The sequence below is a fragment of the Pogonomyrmex barbatus genome, unplaced genomic scaffold, assembly GCF_055798465.1.
Source record: "Pogonomyrmex barbatus isolate J1 unplaced genomic scaffold, ASM5579846v1 scaffold2, whole genome shotgun sequence".
Lineage (NCBI taxonomy): Eukaryota > Metazoa > Arthropoda > Insecta > Hymenoptera > Formicidae > Pogonomyrmex > Pogonomyrmex barbatus.
The window spans coordinates 3,886,815-3,907,379 of NW_028297116.1; the positions used below are offsets into that span (position 1 = coordinate 3,886,815).

At 34.6% G+C, this 20,565-nt stretch overlaps 1 protein-coding gene across 1 annotated transcript in view; it reads right to left on the minus strand.

Annotated features, from left to right (window-relative positions):
• Positions 1 to 20,565, minus strand: part of Syn1 (Syntrophin-like 1) — a 199,912-nt gene that overhangs the window by 29,766 nt on the left and 149,581 nt on the right. The window contains exon 4 of the mRNA XM_011631791.3: positions 5,250 to 5,458. Within this exon, the coding sequence (XP_011630093.1) occupies positions 5,250 to 5,458 (209 nt within the window). The remainder of the gene's footprint in view (positions 1 to 5,249; positions 5,459 to 20,565) is intronic.

A 20,565-nucleotide genomic window follows, 5' to 3' on the forward strand; every position in this document is an offset into this window, starting at 1 on the left:
TGCAAAATCGTAAACGTGAACTGCGCTCCTCTAGAAAATTATCATGAATTTTCTCGTAGATTTTCACAGTACCGCTATGATTTTCAGAATAACGAATAGCAGCTCCGATATCTCTCACTCTTCTGCACATACTAAAGATTTTATTTATCCTCAGGCACTTAATTTTACATTTTTTTTATTACGAATAGAAAGGCATTGCAAAAGCAACGCTTTATTGTCTGGGGATTAATTGAGGGCGCATTAAGTTTTATCCAATTACATTAACTCCGGGATAGTGAAAAAATATGCGAAGCTACGCGTGCGGCTGTACTATACTCGGATTAATTAAAATATACTTAAATGGCGTACCGTTAATTTTCAACGGCTAATTTAATGCCCGCTCGGCCTCAGATTTAATCCAACGCCAACATACTCGCTGGGAATGCGCGAACAAATTGCTTTCAAGCTCGCTATCACGTTCACGTTCCATACTTGAAAGAGATCTCACATAATAATAACAAAATCTATAATGGCAGCAACAACAGGCGACAACAGGAAACAGGAATAATAATAAATTATGTAGAAAAAAGTTACAATTACTAGGAAAAAAATATAACAGAAGAATAATATAATCATCCGCCACAATTTTTTACTTTTCTCTCGTGCGAATAATTTTTTAAGTAATTATCACGGTTGTAACCAAATTATTATATAAAACTCTGTACAACGTGTACGTTATGAATATTTATACTAAATTAATGTCATTGTTATCATTGTTTGTACTCGACCTGAATTGAAGGCCGTTTAATTTCGATAAAAATGCGACAGTTAAATATGCTTCTGTCAATGTGCCGAACACAGGATGGCGTAAGAACTGAGTAAATAGAAATTGCAGCATGATTGGGAACGAATTTATATCCGGGTGGGGTTGAAATAAAGCGATCGTTCCTGGCGTCTGTTCGATTTTCATGGAAATTATAATGGCTCGTCGCTATTCCTCCGAAAGTGCCGTACACCGAAATTCCATGAAAATTCGTTTATCGCGAGCGGGCAGACACGACACGACAAAATTAATCGACGCTATCGACGCACTTTGATGTGGAATTTTAACGCTTTTTGCGCTCGATGTATTCCCGTTATTTGTTCCCCTCCAATCTACTTTTTTTTTGCGAGGACGATTGTTAAATTGTAAAAAGGAAGCCGGAAGTTACAAATGACAAACCAATTATACCGTTTAATGAAGATTTTATTCTTCGTTTAAATTAAATTAAGCTGCCTTTTGAATAATTATTCGTGATTTCAAATATAAATAATTTGACATCGATGTCCTTTCATTACAAATACCATATTTAAAACATCATCTTGAAATAAATTCTTCCTGCTTGGTGATTATTGCGAAATGATAATTTGTAAGGACAAAAGACTGGGAGTAATTAAGGTTAAAATCAAAGTTGGATTAGAATTCGGCTTATAAGCTTGATCCACGTTGAAAAGTGTGCCGTAAGTGTCCGATATCTTTGTGTTGCAATTTCAATTTCACCTTATCTCCTTCGTCCGTCTCCACGTCCGAGTTCCCACGCTATGAATCACGATTCGGAGAAACGCACGGTCCATGTCGATCGAGAGCCGAATGTATCTCTCTTGCGAGATTGACACTTTATTGCGGTCGTATATACGAGATTAGAGAAGACGGCATTCCGCCATTCACCTATGGCTCGGACTTTCTGGGCGTTACTTCTAGCGGCGTCGCCGATTCAATATGTGAGCTTGTTGGATTTATCGGATTGCCCTTACCCTCTACCCTTAGCCGCCGTGACTCGTATTTGCGTCACGCTTCTTCTACAAATCGCCGACCTGGGCAAAACGTCGCATTTTGTTTCCTTCGGACAAAGAGGCTGCTTGCGACATTGCACTTACACGGGCGCGCCAATCGCCAAACAATCGATTCCAATGTTTCTCAAATCGTAAAACGTAGAACAGAATGGAAGATGTGGAATCTTCGTTTCGATATCGGGATGTATGCGATCAACCCGAGCGATCAATATCTATAAAGACAATAACAATGCGCGTATATAAATATGTAAGTGTGTTAATATAATAGAGAATCTAATAGAAATCGTTTTTTCAAATAGCAGATATTTAAAGTACTTAAAATGATGCTGTAGTATAGCAATTAATTTTATTTAAAACTTTGGACAGAGATAAAATTCGAAAAAATAATGGAGAAACAATTTTATGGTTCTACCTATCAGTTTGCGGAAATTTTCAATGTTGCCTTTCCAAATTATTAAGTTAATACTAATATATCATCTCCGAATGAAAAAAGATTAAAATGTTTGAATATAATAGGCGTGCGTGTACATTTTAGCGATTGTGCAGTCCAACAGGTAGGGATAACTATTATAATCGGCTAACATGGCCGAGAATCGAAACCGTCGACGGTGGAACTGGCCGGAAATCGATTACATCCAACAGTAAATAAAATAAATCGACGATTTAAGCGGACGTAACGGCACACTGTGGACGACATTAAATAGGATGACAGAATGTAGTACAGGCACAGAATACACAGCATGAACACACAGTAAAACTACACGAGACGTAGGTGTTTTTCACGGCGGTTTTGAGTATTTTTCACAGCGTTTTTGTTTCAGTTATGAAAACGCTGTGCGTGATCGACGCATTTACCGTCGTTCGGTTCGTTTTAGCTGGCTTGATGCTGTTCATAAAACGCGAATATCCGGTTTTACGAGGTGCTCGGCGCGAACGGCCATGCTTCTAAATAATGGTACACATCTCTCGTTCGGCTAGTTGATCATGCTGCCATGTGATGCTCGATGAAAATCCATAAACGTTGCTTCGCTTTGCTGGATTACTAACAGCGACTCTTAAATATCCCAAACGGATCGTTAATTAAATATACACGCGTCGATCACCGCGGCTCGTGGATCACCAACGATCGATAAATTACCCGCGCCCGAGCGCATGGTGATCGCATGGTGGCGCGCTAAATGAATACGCCGCGCTATTCGCGCCGATCAAGCGAGCGAGCGAGTATTTCGTTTTGCGATCAGCTTCAAACGATAGCACGAGATTTATGTGAATGTAAATATATCAGAGAGACAAACAGAAACAATATTTATCTTATACGAAACGGTCGCGATATAAAACATGCTTGATATATGAGGTTGATATATATATATAAGAATTTTGCATAAATGCAAATAAAATGCCAATCAGAAGCAATAAATATTTTTCAAAAGGAAAACAGAAGAATTTAAATCAATCTTTTTTTAACAATATATCTCAACACATTTTTAACTTTTTTTTTATTGAAGACTGATTGCTTCAATATCACTCTTTTACACAGATTATCTCCAATGAAAACAATGTTCAAAAAAAAGTTCGGGTATATGTCATAATTAAGTCCTAATTTATTGCCCTGGTCTTTTTTACCGAATTTCACCGAATGCGAATTTATTTTACCCGAAGCAAATAACTTTCATTATCGATGTAATAAAACGCAATAAAATGTTAAATCATCAATGTGCAACATTAATGATTAGATTAATAACAGATTCCATTTAAAGAGCCTTATTTATGTATTATCAACGAAATTTAATTCCATCACGAACGGAAAAAAATCAACGGTAATCAGTAAAGTATTTTCAACGTAAATATTTTCAATTAAATATTACTATAAAAAAGAGACATCCGAGACGCTACAATTAATCCACATATTTACATTTAAAATGAGTCAATCACGTTTAACGTCGAACATCTGGTTGACTAGATGACTGGTCGCGATTTAAATTTGAATTTCTATTCATCACCGACTATTTATTGCCAAAACCATGAACCCTATCGGGCGGTAATCCGTTCTATCCACAGTTTCCAATTAAATATCGCCACTAGGGATATCCGAGGTGCGACAGTTGATCTTTCCATCTCCGCCTAGCCTAGCCCATCCAACTCCGCAGACGTGTCACTTGCAGAGAGATCGCAGCAGGTAAACGTGCAGCGGTGAGACCGGCCGAAGCATCGACGTGGGACGGCGGGTGCTATCGATCTACCGATCGTGTAACCGGCGGGAATCGATAACTAATACGCGAAGCCCGCCCGCCACCGGATGTTGCCTTGTTGATAAAGGACCGCCCTGCGAGCATCGGCGGCATCAAGGACGCCGCAGGAGGGCCGTAGGGCACGCAGCTACCAGCACATAATTGATTGGCATTAGCGCGCCTGATTGCCAGTCGCCCTCCTCTGAAATCGTCCCACGGGTTGCTTAAATACTGGCCCACGTCTCTCTGAACCGACCGGTACGTATTTGAGCGGTTGCGACAGTAATCAGGCAATATGGCGCGCGCGCGACGAAGGAAGGTCAATTGGCGAAGGTTAGGTTCGAGCTGCTTTCCCTATAACCCGTTGACGTTGAATATATATATATATATATATAATCTCATATGTGCGAACTGGCGTACTATAAATACACGAAATCAGTTTCAATCATATACATCGCAGTCTCTTTCATATACATCGAATGCAGATCGAATTTAATAACTGTCAAATCCCCGACTTTTTATGAGATTAACATATCTATATTAGAGTTAATAAAAGTTGACATGTAGAGAGCGTCTCTACATGGAAAATAATCGATATTTTCGAGAAATCGCGTTCATGCGGATGCTTCTTATCAGAGATTGTTAACCCTTTGTTCAATTGTTAAAAGGAAGACTGCTCTCAATTTATACGCCGGTAGCCTATGCCGGTCGAAATGCAAGAGACAAAAATCAGTTCCATAAAGCGTAAGATAGGAAATCGAAATAATCTTTTTCTTTTTCAGCAAGTATTTTCATCTATGAAAATAAAGATATCGAGATAAAATGTAAAAATATAAAAATGTAAATGTAAATTATAAAAATTGTAGAATATTAAGGTAAAAACAACAACTATTAAAAAATTTAATTTATTTAAGCTTCATCTTGTATAAATAATAATACTTTATCAAAAATTATTGATTAAAAACCTATCATTTTATAAACTGATATTTGCTGGTATCAGCAAATATTTTATTTGTTATACTTCGACAAAAAAAATCATGCGTAGAGTAAATTTATTAATATCAAAAACAAGATTGTTCTATTAAATTTGAGTAACGTTATATAACTATCAAATATTTTGGGATAAATTGTTGTGATAGTATGTTAGGAAGTTGTCCCGTGTTAGGGGCATACTTCTTCTTTAGGTGAATGTTCAATAACTTCTCTTACCTGAAGACAGTGCCTCCTCGCCAGCCAGCCTATGTGCTGAAGTTGCTGCGGATCCGGAAGTGCTGAGGCCAGTCGTAATGCTTTCAAGGTGAGGGCTGCCAACGCCGAGTGCAAAGCGTTAAACCAGACATTTGCCTCCGTGTTGTCAGCGGCTCTCAACCAACATTCGTGAACACCATCGGGCGAGTGTAGTTCTAGGATACGTCCTTCTGCAACGAAAAGAGGAAAAAAAACAGATAATGTGATAGTCTACGAAATAACAGAAATTGTTACACGCAATTGTTGTCGTTTTAAAGTTTTCATAGATGTAAGATGAAACTTCGAACACAATATACGTCCATTTCTGAAAAAATTTTCAGATAACTTTAGTCCATGATTACTACAATAACGATCAAAATTTTCTAGTGTACTTTTATATTATACTATTTTTTTTTTTTATTAGAAAAGTTCTCAATTGTAAAATCTTAGAAAACAATATCTTTATATTGAAATGTATAATTGTAATATTATAATCTTATTATTAAATCTTATTCTAGAAAAGAGCGTGAACGAAAGTAATTCAATCTTCTCTACAATTCCATTCTTGAAAATCTATTTAACAATCTTATTACATCAAGAGCTATCAAAATAACCACCTTTTTCGTGAAAGTTAGGGTTTTGCGAGATATACGTGACAGAAGCGGGACAGGCGACGGCACTAGAATTGAACTTGCCTGGCATTGCTCCTGGTAGCTTATAAACCTTCCTCTCTTTTCGTTAACACGAAAACTTTAATACGTCTGACATAAATCGCGCGAGATCGGTCACGAAGGCCTGGAATAAGTTTATAATCGGAGTATCGCCGGTTCTGGAGATTGTCTCGCTTCTCGACATCCCATATAATTCGTCTACAAGTCTGGAAAACTTTGCAATTTCCTGTTTGGCTAGTTTCTAGATTTATTATGCTAATAGTAGGCTTGTTTCTCAACACTGATAACAACAGTACTGAAATTACAAATCTGTTCTCGGCTCTTGTAAACTGTATCAAAAACAAGACTTTCAGTATTCAGAATTTTTTAAAGTAGTTCTTACATTTTCAGAATATTTTATCATTAGGTAAATAATTATCCACTTTATATATAGTAGTAATTTTTATATAAATTTTATTCACATTTTCTGAAAATAGAAAATAAAAGTTTAATAAACGCTTTTACAAAGCGAAATTGCAATAATTTTTTTCGCCTGGCAAGCTTAGATTCGCGTCAAACTCATCGGCATTTCGTACGGAAACAATTTCGACGTGCTCTTTTTTCCGATTCCGTGTACGCATTCTAATCGCCTTCTATCGAGAAACGGCGCGGAAAGTTCCGGAAGCAGCAAACTCGCGCTACGTGTGCGGAAAGGCGCGGCAGCCGTAAGAAAATATTGAATTTCCGATCAAAAGGAAATTACGCTCGAGTTAAAAGCCCCTTTATGTCACTCCCGTCTACCCGGCCTTTTCTGCCTAAAAAGAGGCAAACGAGACGAACACCGCTCTTGCGAAAGGGGACAGAAACATTGGGAAACGTAGCGTGATGTCGAAATGATAGGATCACGTGATTAATGCTTTCTCTCATCTATTTTATTGTAAAGGGAATTTAATCGATCAAGTATACCGTACTCCGTTTAATCCTGTAGCGAAAAACAGGAAATTGGCGTAACAGAAGTTACAACGTTTCAAGAGATATTAAATCATGTTGTTGACACGACTAACTATATCTGCAACTCAATCTTTTACATGCTAGTTATTAGAATCGATTAGAACGATGTACCTAAAACAAAATATGATTAAATTAAATTTTACAATATTATCTTTTAAGTTCACTGACACAAAATTAAAAATTCGATTACAAATGAAATCATATGATCTTGCATTACAGTATTTAAAAAAATATCTGTTGCTACTAGATAAAAGAAAATTGAAAAAAGTTATAGCAAACAAGGTTTTTACTAAAATGTAGTAACTATCAAAATACGTTAATTAGGTATCGGTCGTGTACAAATTAAATACATTTATTTAAACAATACAAACAAAAAATCGTAAATCTAGAAAATAGTTTTAAGTAGACTATGAAGCCATTCTCTTGTCCAAGTGATAACCAGCTTTTCACTTTTCAGGCAACACGATGCCGTGAAATCGTGCTCTCTGGCCGAGCGAATTCTTTGCCAAAAACCATCCACTGTAATCTTATCTGTTATCTTGCGCTGCATGTAAAGAACATCACCTAAATATACAATATAAAGTTCCATATTTTTAGCTTGTTTCACAATATATATAGAAAAATTCAAGTGTACCATCCAATTTTCTTCTTATCTAAAAATCATACGTGACATGATTTAGAGAGAGCAAAATACGAGCATTTTCCTGAAAATAATATTCCGTTTTTATATTTCTTAAATTTTCATCGAATCGTTAATGCGAATGTTTTCACATTCTGAAAATTCAGATATATTTCTTTGGCGAATAATTCAGTATTGGTAGAATTAACACAATACATTTGTCAATCGCAAAACGTGCCTTTACATACTTTTTCGATTACTGTGACGAAAAAGAATCAAGAATCTCTTAGTGGGTTTTTCGCATACGGAGCGTGCCTTCTCGCCAGAATGCACACTCTCGTGCAAAATCTGTGGAAAATCGCTTGATTTGCGTCAAACAACGTTGCGAAGGACCTTCGTGCTCGTTAGAAGTGCAAAGAGAAGATGTAGATTTTACAAAGAGAAAGCTGCAATTATAACCGTAGTAAAAATTGTAACAATTTTTTCGCTTAAAAACAAAATACATACAAATTAAAATTGCAAATTAAAAACAAATTTTTATTGTTTACCATTTTCTTAAAAATATTCTAGTAAAATAAATAATAATAACAAATAATAATACAATAATAATAATGGCAAAAAAATAGAAAAAGACAATATGACTAAAAATATACGCATATACGCACATGCATTCTTTATATTTTATTTTTATATTCATATTCGTATTTTATATAGTTGTAAGTTTCTTCAATGTATGCAATTTTCAAATGTTTAAATCTTCTATGTGCGAGTCTTTCCAAAAAATTTTAATGTTATACGAACGTATTTTCGCCCGCACGCTTGTAGGGTTTCACGCCGGAAGGGATCTTTCCGCAAGACGAACTGCTCCTCGTCGGCGAACAAGATTGCCAAGATCCGCGAAAAATCTGCGAGGGCCTGATTTGCTCTAAAGAGCGGAAGGACGAGGGTGGCGTTTGGGTAATAAAACGTCGAAACGACAAGGGCAGCGAAAGGACGGGAAGCAGAGACAGAGAAAGAGAGACGAGATGCCCCGCACAGTTCCGCACGACGATGGCTCAAAGGAAATCGAAATGCGCTCGCGTCATTTCGTTACCACGCTTTCCATTCCTTTCCTTCCACGCTTTCCTTTACCCCCCACTTTATCGGCCCTCGCGTTTTGCCTCCTATAAGATGCGATTTCCCTTGAACGTAATTTTCCGGACACTCGATCGGCCGGATTTCACTTTCATTTCTTGTTTTCTACGCTTCGTATGATTTCACGAATTTTCCAATTTGCTTGTCAAGTCCTTAACGCAATGAATGAGATGGAAATGACCGAAGATGGAAGCGATATCTCTCGATAGAGATATTTCCGTATTTTATCATCCATATTGCAATTCGTTGATTCGTTTTCAATTTTCCACATGTACAAATCGCAATAAACTTTTCAATATAATCTCTTAAAGTTGTAATTTCTAAATGCGTCCCAAAACTTCAGGAGAGAAATTTTTGCGCTTTATATATGCTATATCGACTATCCTCATTTTTCAATTAGTTGATACATAAAGTTTTTACAAAGTTTATGAGATACAAGATCGTAAAGCTGATGCGAACGATAATGCACGTTGACGCATAGTTTATTACTGTTCATTTGATTTCATGCGGCGTTAATAACCGTGCCGCTTATAATATCATAATGTCGTCACGTGATACAAAGTAATATGCGCAACCATGCCTAGTTACATTCTATAACGTTCAATCAACGGAATCCTACGTACTTATTAACAGCATTAATGCTGTTGGCATATACCTATTAATTACATTACCGAAGCAAATAATTATCAGTGTAATCGCCTGCATTTACAACACCCAGTAATGTTATAAATTTTATCTATTGCCAATCATTTTATTTATATATCTCCGCATATAGTATTATTCTCATACTCTCGCTTGTTATCTTATATCCCAAAGACCGTGAAAACGGCCTCAACAAAATTTATACTTCTATTCTATTCTTAACGGCCGTCATTGCAAATGAATCCAGATTACGAGATATAATAATAGAAATAATGTTTCTATAAAAACGTAACTTATGATTGAAATCAGAAATTTTCTTCATCGATCTCACTCTTAAAGTCCTAATATTTTCTTATGTTTCTATACATCTGTCATCAAAAATTCACTCATCCGAATCCGCCACAACAACAGGGACACAACTCTTTGCTTCTTCAACCAGAGCACCGGAAGCAAGTCTTCGATTTTCCTTAGAGGAAAAAAGATATCCGTCGCTTTAAAGTTTGATGGGCCATCCGGCAGCAGGACGCCAACGTCAACAACGACAACAACGACAAAGACGCAGATAGCACACTCCAGCAGGCTGTTCCGGATCTCTTTATGTGCGCTTAATGCATTTTTGAAGATTGGAATATCATAAAGACGAGCTCGTAATAAACTGTGTGACGGTGGCGCAAACTCATCCCCGATAACCATCCTGCTTCGTCCGGCGTCCGCTTTCTCAGCGTCTCGCATCGCATGCTTCAATGTCTACGTGCGGGGAGGGTTCGAAGACAAGGGGTGGCTGTGGAGGGTGGCTATAGAGGGTGGTTGTAGAAGATGGCTGCATGCTGCATTATAAAGGAAAGTACCCCAGAAGGGTGTTTTCAAGAGGGTGAGCGAGATGTTAACAGCCAGACGGTATTGTCGTCAAACCACATCCGCGTTTTCTAATCAGAGATACCCATTTTTCTCTGTGAGTTCTCTCTCGTTGTGATCCTCCACGACATCGCAGAATAAGCAATCAAAAATATTGAAATACTCTATAGTGCCTGTTTAGCCCCTTGAAAAGCTTGATGAAAAATATGTTTATTTTAGAATAAATTTAATATGACGACAATTAAAATCTAATATTTGTATTTGTTAATTTTTACTCTCTCATAAATAAGTACTTGTAATATTAATTGCTATCAATAACTCTTGTAATTATTTAATTGACTGTATATACGCACGAATTTAACTTACAATTTACGTAAATAATTAATTATTTATACAGTAACATTGGAACACTCTAAGACCATTTTGCTTTACCGTAATCCAGCCTCCATTTTCAACAAAATGCTTTCAGAATATTTCAGTAGAGCATCATGTCTGTAGTATCTGTAGTGTAAACGGAATAAGATCCTATAGCGTGAATCAAGCCTAAGATCTTTACATCTTAACGCGCCTTCGCATCGCGAACTATCTCCCCGGTGCGATTATTCATTAAGAGAGACAACGGCGGCGTATTACACCGCCGTGTAATGCCAAGACGACACGACGAGAGCGAGTTACAGGGCGAATCCAGCCACGATGTCGGCACCGGCATTTCCTTTCCTCACGGTTGAAGAGCCGTGCTGATGCAATGGCGGCTTCTTCAGGGGGAAACTGCGTCAGACAAGCTACACACGATTCTTCATGCCGTTTGCATTTAGGACGACGCAAACGGTCCTGAAACGCCGACGACGACGACGACGACGACGACGATGATCCGCTTCCCAAAGTTCCTCTGCGGGAACAATCGGCCTGAACGACGGAACTTAGATTGCGAGAGTAAGCTGATGTTACGGAAATTGAACTCCTGAAGAAGGATGCGTACCTCGAAGGAGCCGCGACCATGTAAAATCGACGTCGCGCGAATTTCTCGTTAATTAGAAAGGAACTGATAATGTTTCGCAACAAACAAGGAATTAATTATGAAAGAAAGTTTGTCGTGTACACCATATTATTAAATTCAATTGACAAACTTCTAAAGCCTATAAAGGAAATTGAGAGTTGTATTAATGTATTTCATGTTAGGAAAACATCCAGATCAATCGTGTAATATAAACATAATAAAACAATTTAATATGATTAATACATTTACGGGTATTAGTCGTGTCATGATACATTGTTAAATGTCAAATGCCATTACATAACATAGTATTGATAAAAGAACTGACTTAACGTTCTTTTAATAGAATTAAAAGGAAATCATTTATTTAATAGACTGCTGGAAAATTACGGTAAATGAGTCACGAAAGTTTGGATGAAAGTATTCCCTAAATTAATTTTTTTCGTATTTACATTATGTATGTCTTCATCTAGAATATACTAAAATAATAAAGAACTCATTTTGTACAACTTCAAACTTACTAAAACTTCTCTTTTGCCAGAATTAATTTTAACCATTTGGCATTTAACAATGTATCATGAAATGGATAATACTTGTAAGTGTATTAATTTTTTTGAAAACAGTAGAAGCTTCAAAAATATTTAACATGTTCTTAATAGTAAAATAATTGATAATTGAAATAAATAATAAATCATTAAAAAATAAATCATTAAAATGGGCAACACATTTAGAAAATTGAGATTATAAACAAAGATTATTGTTTTCAACACAGCCATTAATATCAAAATTATGCACATCGAATATTGTGGCTTTAATGCTTTAATACGAGTGATTAAGCTTCTTTGTTAATCCATTTATATTAAAACATCAATGAAACTAACTTGAACAGTTTCGAAAGGATTAAAACAGTATGGTCTTTTCCCAATAGACCATGGCAAGGTTTACTGAATCCTCGGGCAGTTTCTGGTAAATCTTCTCGTGGCAATGACGACGTCGTTTAATTAGAATAGTCTGGAATAATTAAAGAGATTAGCGCGGCATTTGTCAGAAAAGATTCGAGGTATACCACAAATAGTGAATTCTCCACTTTTCAAATCCAACTTTTTCTCCAAAATATTTTAGAACTTTTCACACAAGCATTTTAACATCTTTCACTTTTCCAAAAGATTTAAGGACCTATTTTACTCTCTACCTTCACTTTTATTTACATTAAAATATTTATAAACATTTATACAAATATAAATTATTGTTTTATTTTCTTTTCAGAATATTACATAACATAATACTGATAAAAGAACTGACTTAATCCTCCCGTAATTTTAATAGTATTAAAAGGAAATCATTTATTTAATAGGCTGTTAAAAAAACGAAAATAAATGTATCACGTAAGTTAAAGAGTATTTTCTACATTTAATTTTCTCATATTTATATTACGTATATCTAGAATACACTAAAATGATGACGGAACTCATTTTGCTGCGGTGCACAACTCCAAACTTACTAAAACTTGTCTTTTTCCAGTGGACTAATTTCGGGCAATGTTGGCATTCGTAACTCGCTAAATGAAAATGCACATTAACATAATTCCACGAGTCTCCGCTGCACTGTGAACTGCATTTACAATCTAGTCTAAACCAAGTAGGAGAATAGTGTGTAAATCCATCTTTTCTTCGTGATTTCCTCACTTAATTCGCTCAGCGAGTGCGTTTATTTCTAACGAGTAAACTTCTAATTAATGTTAGTTGATAAAATAATTGAGCTATATTGATGCGCGCTATGTTGATCGTTGGAGATACCTATAGATGCTTTTGAGACCGACCACAGCGTTAATTAATTTTACGCTGTTTCCCGCTGGCAAAGACTGCTTTTATAGGCCACCGAGATTAGCCGCAAGATACCCAAAGAGACAACGCGATCATAGAAATGAAGATTTAGATTAGATATTCCCGAAAATTACTTGTCTTCAATAAGACTGTGATAAGAAGTGTTGTCATTTATAAAAATCGATTGTAAGATCTATTATAGAAATATTAAGAAGACAAATGCTATAGAAATATCGAGAAGTTATATTTTAAAAAAAGAAAAAGAATTCCTTTATTTTTATATATTATGTATAATATAATACAAAACTCAAGTTTACTAGAGGTTTTATATCATGTTAATTATAATTTATATCCCGCGTATTCTCACACTAATTAATTTACTTCTGTACCTCTATCTAAATCCTTGCTTCAGTGATGTTACAAAGAACTAGGCACAAAAACATTTCTGTGCAACGACATAAATATGTGAAATAAAACGCAATGCGTTACAGAACACGAAAAGTAAGAATGAGCAACTGCGAGGGACAAAATGCGTGAGAAAACAGGAAAAGAAGGAAAGAGAGTTGGAAGGGAGAAGGGTTGGCCGACGCGACGGGAAACAGTAAAAATTTGCATCACAATCGTGGATAGAAATAATTACGCGAGAAGCGCGCGCGCAAATGGAAGGGGTGGCGCAGATGCGAATGCGGATGCAAGAAGGGGTGGAAGGCGTGTAGGAAGAGATAGAGAAACGACTAGCCGGAAACACGACTAGAAATTCAGATACACTTAAAAGGAGAAAAAGACAGCAAAGATTCAAAAGAGAGAAACCAAATCTCTTTGTTTATATAGAGTAGAAAAAAATAAGAGAAAGAAATAGAGAGAAAGATTTGGCACATTGGACGTCAAAAACGGACACAGCAAGATAAATAACTCGAAACAGATAAATTTAACTAAAAATAGAACTTGCCAAATAGATGTAAATTAAAATTGAAACTGATTCAAGCTGAATCAGAAAACTGTAATCTAATATATTAACCCATTGCTTTATTGACGATGATTTTTTTTTAAAAAAGCATCAAATCACTCTATAAATATTAAATCTTACATATATAAAGAATTTACAGAATACAAGTATTTATTTAATTGTCAAGAAAAATGAAGAAAAATTTTTTTATAATTAATTTTTTGTTTGGGAGACTTAAGCCAAGGTTGAGTCCAGGATTGAAAATGTTGCCTAAATCAAGCCGGAGAGCAGCTTGGCATGATTTGATAGCATTGCTGTTGACGCTCCTGTGCTTTTCTAAGAGCTTTCAAATCCCGACATAATCTATTTTCTGAAGACAGCACCGGGCATTTTCCCGATACATATATATTTTGAAGTTTCGTACACTTTTTAATATGAATAAAATAAAATAATAACAAACTCATATTTAGTATTTTATAATATATAAAATGCTAAACATGAATATGAATATATGTCTGTATGTAAAATTAGATCAATAACACATGTATAATTATTATAAAAACAATAATAATACTTTAGAAATCTATCCGCTTAACTACGTAAAATATTTAGTCAAAATGTTGGTAATAACTTATGTAATTTAATAATTTTCATTTTCAATTTTCAAGTTTTTAAATTTATATAATAAATTGCAATAATTTGCACTAATAATAGCTTTAATAATTTTTCTATTTTCTTATTATATTTATTATAATTATAAATAATTTATTATAATATATTATATTATAAATTTATATATATTTTCCTATTTTATGCTATGTGATTTACAATAATTAATAATTATTAATAACATTTATTTGTTACATTCAACATTATTTAAATTTATTTATTAATAGTCAAATATACAATTAAATCTCAACTTGTGTGTCTTCATTTAAAAATTATTCCCTGAGATCTGCAATATGCGACAGGATAATGACAACAGACTGAGACAATTTAAGCCAATCACATCTATATTGCCGCAGAATTACGTTTAATATAATTATAAAATATTATAAAATTAATTCCGTAATTATAATTTTTCTTTAAATAAATTTAACGAAATATAAATAAATTGAAAATAAATTAAAAGATTTTTGTGTTAAACATAACAGACATAGCAAATGTTTAAAATAATAATAATAATAATTATTATTATTATTATTATTATGCGCATACGTATATTAATTTCACAGAAATTGTTTACTCAATTTTTTATCGTCTTTTTTGATTTCCAATCTTAATTTGATTTACTAATTTCTTATTTTTCTTTCATAAACATGCAATTTATGAAAGTATAAAGTTTTCATTAAAGATTCATGTTTTTATCTTTTTACACAAATCGTTTTTTAAGATATTTAACGCGGTGCTAAAGCTTTGATAGTTTCTTCCGAGCAACATCCTATATGCTCATTCCAATATCCGGCCGTGCGAAAATTCAAACCACCCGCCAACAGTATGGCAGTGATAACGCGCGAAAGCCGATATCTCTCTGCGGCGGACCGTTCAGTCTGCTCTGGCTGATATTATCATCGCTGCATCGCGGTACACGTGAAGTTTGTTTGATTTGTTTCGCGTGGGTGAAATTATCGGAATGCGTACGGACTGCGTATTGGTGTGAACATGTCGATAAAACGACACGGCGTATGCCGCATGATCCTTTTCTGTTTCATTCATATGGGAACTTGTGAACAAAAAATTCCAAACTGTTCAGCATCTTGCGAATCTTTGATTATTTAAATCTTGGAATAATTCATCTTTTCCGAATAAATAAGTGTGAACAAATCATGAAAAGACGGTCCATTTCCAAATAAATAAATCTTACATCTTTCTGCTTTGACTGTTCCAACGGAATTTGAATGATTAAGAAAGTTCAAGAAAGATATAATATGCATCAAATGTGTATCAATATGCGTCAAATAGGATGGTCATGTCTGAGAAATTAATGCACGACGTAATTCACTTTTATTTGACATCGGGACAGTTTGAAACACTTTTTCCAATACTGTTTTTACGGAGATCCTCTGCGCAATCCAATTTGCCCGGTTGACAGAATAGCAATTTGGCGTGATATATCTATTTCATAATATTCACGACACGGTTTTTCCGCGGCTGCGATAATTTAGTTTTGCACCGTTGGACTACAAAAAAGCCATCTCCGGCCGGCAAATAAAGCGCACGAGCGTGGAATACAACAATGACTACGTCGCACAATGAAAACTGCCGCTGTTCCCCTTGCTATCTCCCCAAAAACGTTTGACTTACAAGAAACTCTGAAAACACCACAATTGCTTTCTATATTTAAAAATTTTTGCATATTCGCTAAATAAATGATAAATGTATACAAATGAAAAATATCAGTGTGCTAGTAGTCAGAGACACATTGGTTCACCTAAATTTATAATTTCGCGATACACAATATATAAAATTAATAATTAAAATGGAAGATACATTTTTTTTCTAAACTATAACATACATAAACGCTTTTATAATCGCGAGATAGATAGGATGTATTTTATAGGTATTTGCCACGACGCTTTACCCAAGAACATCGTGTAGAATTAACTGCACAGAGAAATCTTATTAAAATCTATATAGGAAGCATACGTGAATTCGCCAGCACTTCCGGCGTTACCAGAAAATGGCGGGTGTGGATAACCATAGGTGTTTTAATCGAATTACAGTAAGTGGGACGGTACGGCATTACGCAGTCATGTGCGACTCGTCGCGCTAATGGAGACCACAAGCTTATACCCTAGAGAATGACCCTAGAGAAGTGACCCTAGAGAATAATGACGGTAAGCGTCCTTGCGTGATTATTGATATAGGATATAAACGATTTCATTTCCAATATATCTAAAAATAATCTTGAAATAGAAAAATAATAATACGATTAATTTTGTCATTTAATTTTAGATATTTTTTCGAAAAAGAGATTTTTCATTAAAAATTTTAAATAAAAATTCAAATTTACAGTTGCACTAATTTATTCGATTTTAGAAATAAATCTAAATTGCAAGATTGCTCTTTTATATTAATATTTTAAAAAAGAGACCTTTAACTATTTAATGTAAAAAAATTCTTCTTTTTTAAAATTACATAAAAAAATTCACAAAGGGTGTACATATATTCACTATTTGTATAATTTCTTCTCGATATATTTTAATTTCATAAACATTATAGGAAAGAAGTAATTTTGCATTTTTCTCTCTTCAATTCGCTAAAGTTAATTCATGAATATTTTTAGTTGCGACATTAAAAGTACTCTCTTTAGAGTACAAGTAAGTTGTCAAAGAGGACAGCGAAAAACATTTGAACTTCTCTCTCACGAGTAGACGCGATTTGATACGAGCGGACAGAAGCGAGTAACGAGCACATTGACAAAATATTTACTCTTGCGACCCTGGCGACGACGGAAGAGAGGTGCGCGAAAAAAAGTATTGCGATGCTCCGCTCGTATTTCAACGTAAACCGCCGGCGCGTTTGATACGCAAATTCGCGTACTTTCAAATGCTCGGCGTATCGATCGGCGTCCTATCGAACTCCTTTGAGGGCGAACGGGGGTAAACGTCGGAAACTTTACGGGAATACGTTACTCCTCTTTTCCTCGCCCAAGCTTCCGCCGATAAAACCGGCTTACGCTAAACATTTCCGTTGAGGAATCATTTCGTTCTTCCGCCCTTTTTACGATCGTGAAAGAGGGAGAGAGAGGGAGGGAGAGAGAGAGAGAGAGAGAGAGATTCAAATCACGATCGATAATACGGAAGCTGTGAGTTGCGTGCTGCGTCAATCTCGATGAATCGTTTACAAGCAAGATAATTTAACGTAAAGCTTACTTACAATTATTTAGTGTAAAAGTTGTTAATATTAAAAAAATGAAAGTATAAATTTTGCTATAAATAAATAATTAATAAAATAAATAAATAAATTTACTGCTTTACTTTATAATGTTAACTTGTTGTATAAGCATCAAGTAAAAAAATGATCAATTTATTAATTTCTAAAAATGTATCTTATTATACTTCTTAAATACTATTGAATACTTATTAAACATGTTTAACAGTTTATTAATCCATAAATTTCACATTATTACGGAATTTTCAAGGCATTCCAGTTATCCTACTCCAGTAATTGAATTATTAATTTGTAATTTATATTAACTCACTGAAACTATTCATTAGAAACTGGTATCACAAATACACAAAAAAATGAAATGTTATAATGTGAGAAACATAGGTATGAGAAATTCAATAGTTTCTCTCCGAGATAATCTCTGGTTATTGTATTTTAAATAAATTAAATCTGAATCTTTCTTTCTTTTGCTCAAGCACTTTAAATCTTTTTCGCAATTGATATCGTTCTTCTTCCTTGACCGATACCGACTACTTTTCTTTTCCTAACCCTAGTGTGGAGCGGTACAGCATTCGATAAAAAAAAAAATCGATGAGCAATCTCTGTTGGTACTCATCCCACGGGTCGCACAAGCCACATGATAGTCACAACATCGATTACATTTCCTCGCAAACAGTTCTCGCCGCAATAACGTCGTCTTTCGAAAACTCGCGTTAGCATTTCCGATCGAGTTTCCACGCCAGATGTCAAAGGAGGGTAGCGTGCCATTCTATCCCCGTTTTCCCTCTCTCCCAATCCCAGTGGAAGTCAATTGGAATCAGCCCCGGGGGTGCACGTGGCATCGGGTTAGCATTTCGAAGATAATTAGGCACGCCAGCTAATAACGGAGGGCGAGTGAGCGTGGAAAACAATACCAGATGTCGTCATGTTTATGGAAATTCATGTTAGGTCGGATGGCGCGTTAGGGTCGAGATAACGCTTGCAAATCGCATTACATCGAGCCCTACACCAGTCACCCCGTGCACGCTCGTATATGTATACACAGTATCTGTTAGGTGTGACTCACCAACGTCAGAGCATTGTAACTAACCTATAGTATGTCAACGGTAATGCGCGTACAGATTCGCGATACGTCGAAGAAGTAGATAAATATATTAATAAATAGATGATTTTTATTAATACTGTCGAAAGATATATCTAGAAGTTATAAAAATAATATAAAATGTAAAATATTTATTGATGAGATCTCTCTCTCTCTCTCTCTCTCTCTCTCTCTCTCTCTCTCTCTCTCTCTCTCTCCCTCTCTCCCTCGCGATTCATTGATTTGTAGATTAATTGATCAATTAATATGGACTGAGATAGATAGATAGATTAACATAGAGACATGTATAGATTAATATGTCTATAATTTGATTGTGTGCAACTACTCCATAAATTTATGTACTTTCCAGTAATATTAACAATAACATATAAAAGTTACGCACAATAATAAAGCTAAAATAAATATAATTAAAAATGTAAACTTAACTAGTATTCTTCTCAATAATAAAATTACTTTGAGAAAATTAAATTTCTCCTAGAAAATGTAAAGTACTATTAGTAAGGTACTATCAGTAAGGTACTATTTCCTTGAGACAACTTTATTTCTTTTTTCTATATGGTAGTATTTTGCTTTAATTTTCTACTCATTCTCCGCTTTTTTATCTAAATTCAAAAAACAATTTTACTGTAGTTATATTTATATATTATTATGCTTTTTCTATCATATCACAGTATAATTAATAAGCAAATTGTTAGGTAAGCAAAATATGAACGATCTTAAAGAAGTTGCTCATCTTCTAAACGCAAGGTTCCAACAATCGCTCTCTTTTTTTCTATTTTTTTTGAATAATAATCATAGATAACGACCGTATGACGATTCTATATATAGATCAATCTCTATGGAATTCTATGGACCTGACGACGACTAACCATGATCGCGCGCAACCAAGAGAAGTTTACTATGTAAACAGGACACCGACGCTGACATGGTGCGTCATTAGTGGTCGCATACAAACGCGATATTCTCACTGGATTCCTTTCGGATCTTATTCTCGAGAAAAAACCTGTTTCACAGCGCAAACGAGCGCTTATTTTACGTCGATCTAAAGATATACAGAAAGAATGCGAATATACTTGTTCCAAAATATCACAGGAGAATATAAATAGAAATATTCCACTAAAATAAACTCGAACAGATTTCTCCGTAACACGAATACTATGAGTGTAATGATCAATAATTAATAAAAAAAAAACTTTATTGTAGCAATCAAGTAGATATGTTAAAGTAAAGCATATCTGTAATGCATATCTGAAATCTGTTTTTAGTATTAATAATCATTATATAATATTTCAGGCGTATTATGCCAGTGTGATTGAAAAATAAATGAATTTAAATAAATTGAATTTTTAAAATATACATAAAGTTTATATTTATCATACAATTTAAATGCATATAATCTTGTTAGAATATATAAATGATATAAATTTAATGAAACTACGATGTTATATGGATCACAAAATTCAAAGATATATTTAACTTTAATTAATATTGTACATTCTTTTTAATTTCAAAATATATTTTATTTTATCTCCTTCTCTTTTAACAATTAGCTATAGGTGAATTCTATTTAAAGTATCACGAATCTTTCTTCAACGTATGTAATATCGGTTCCGGTGAACAGATCGATTGTG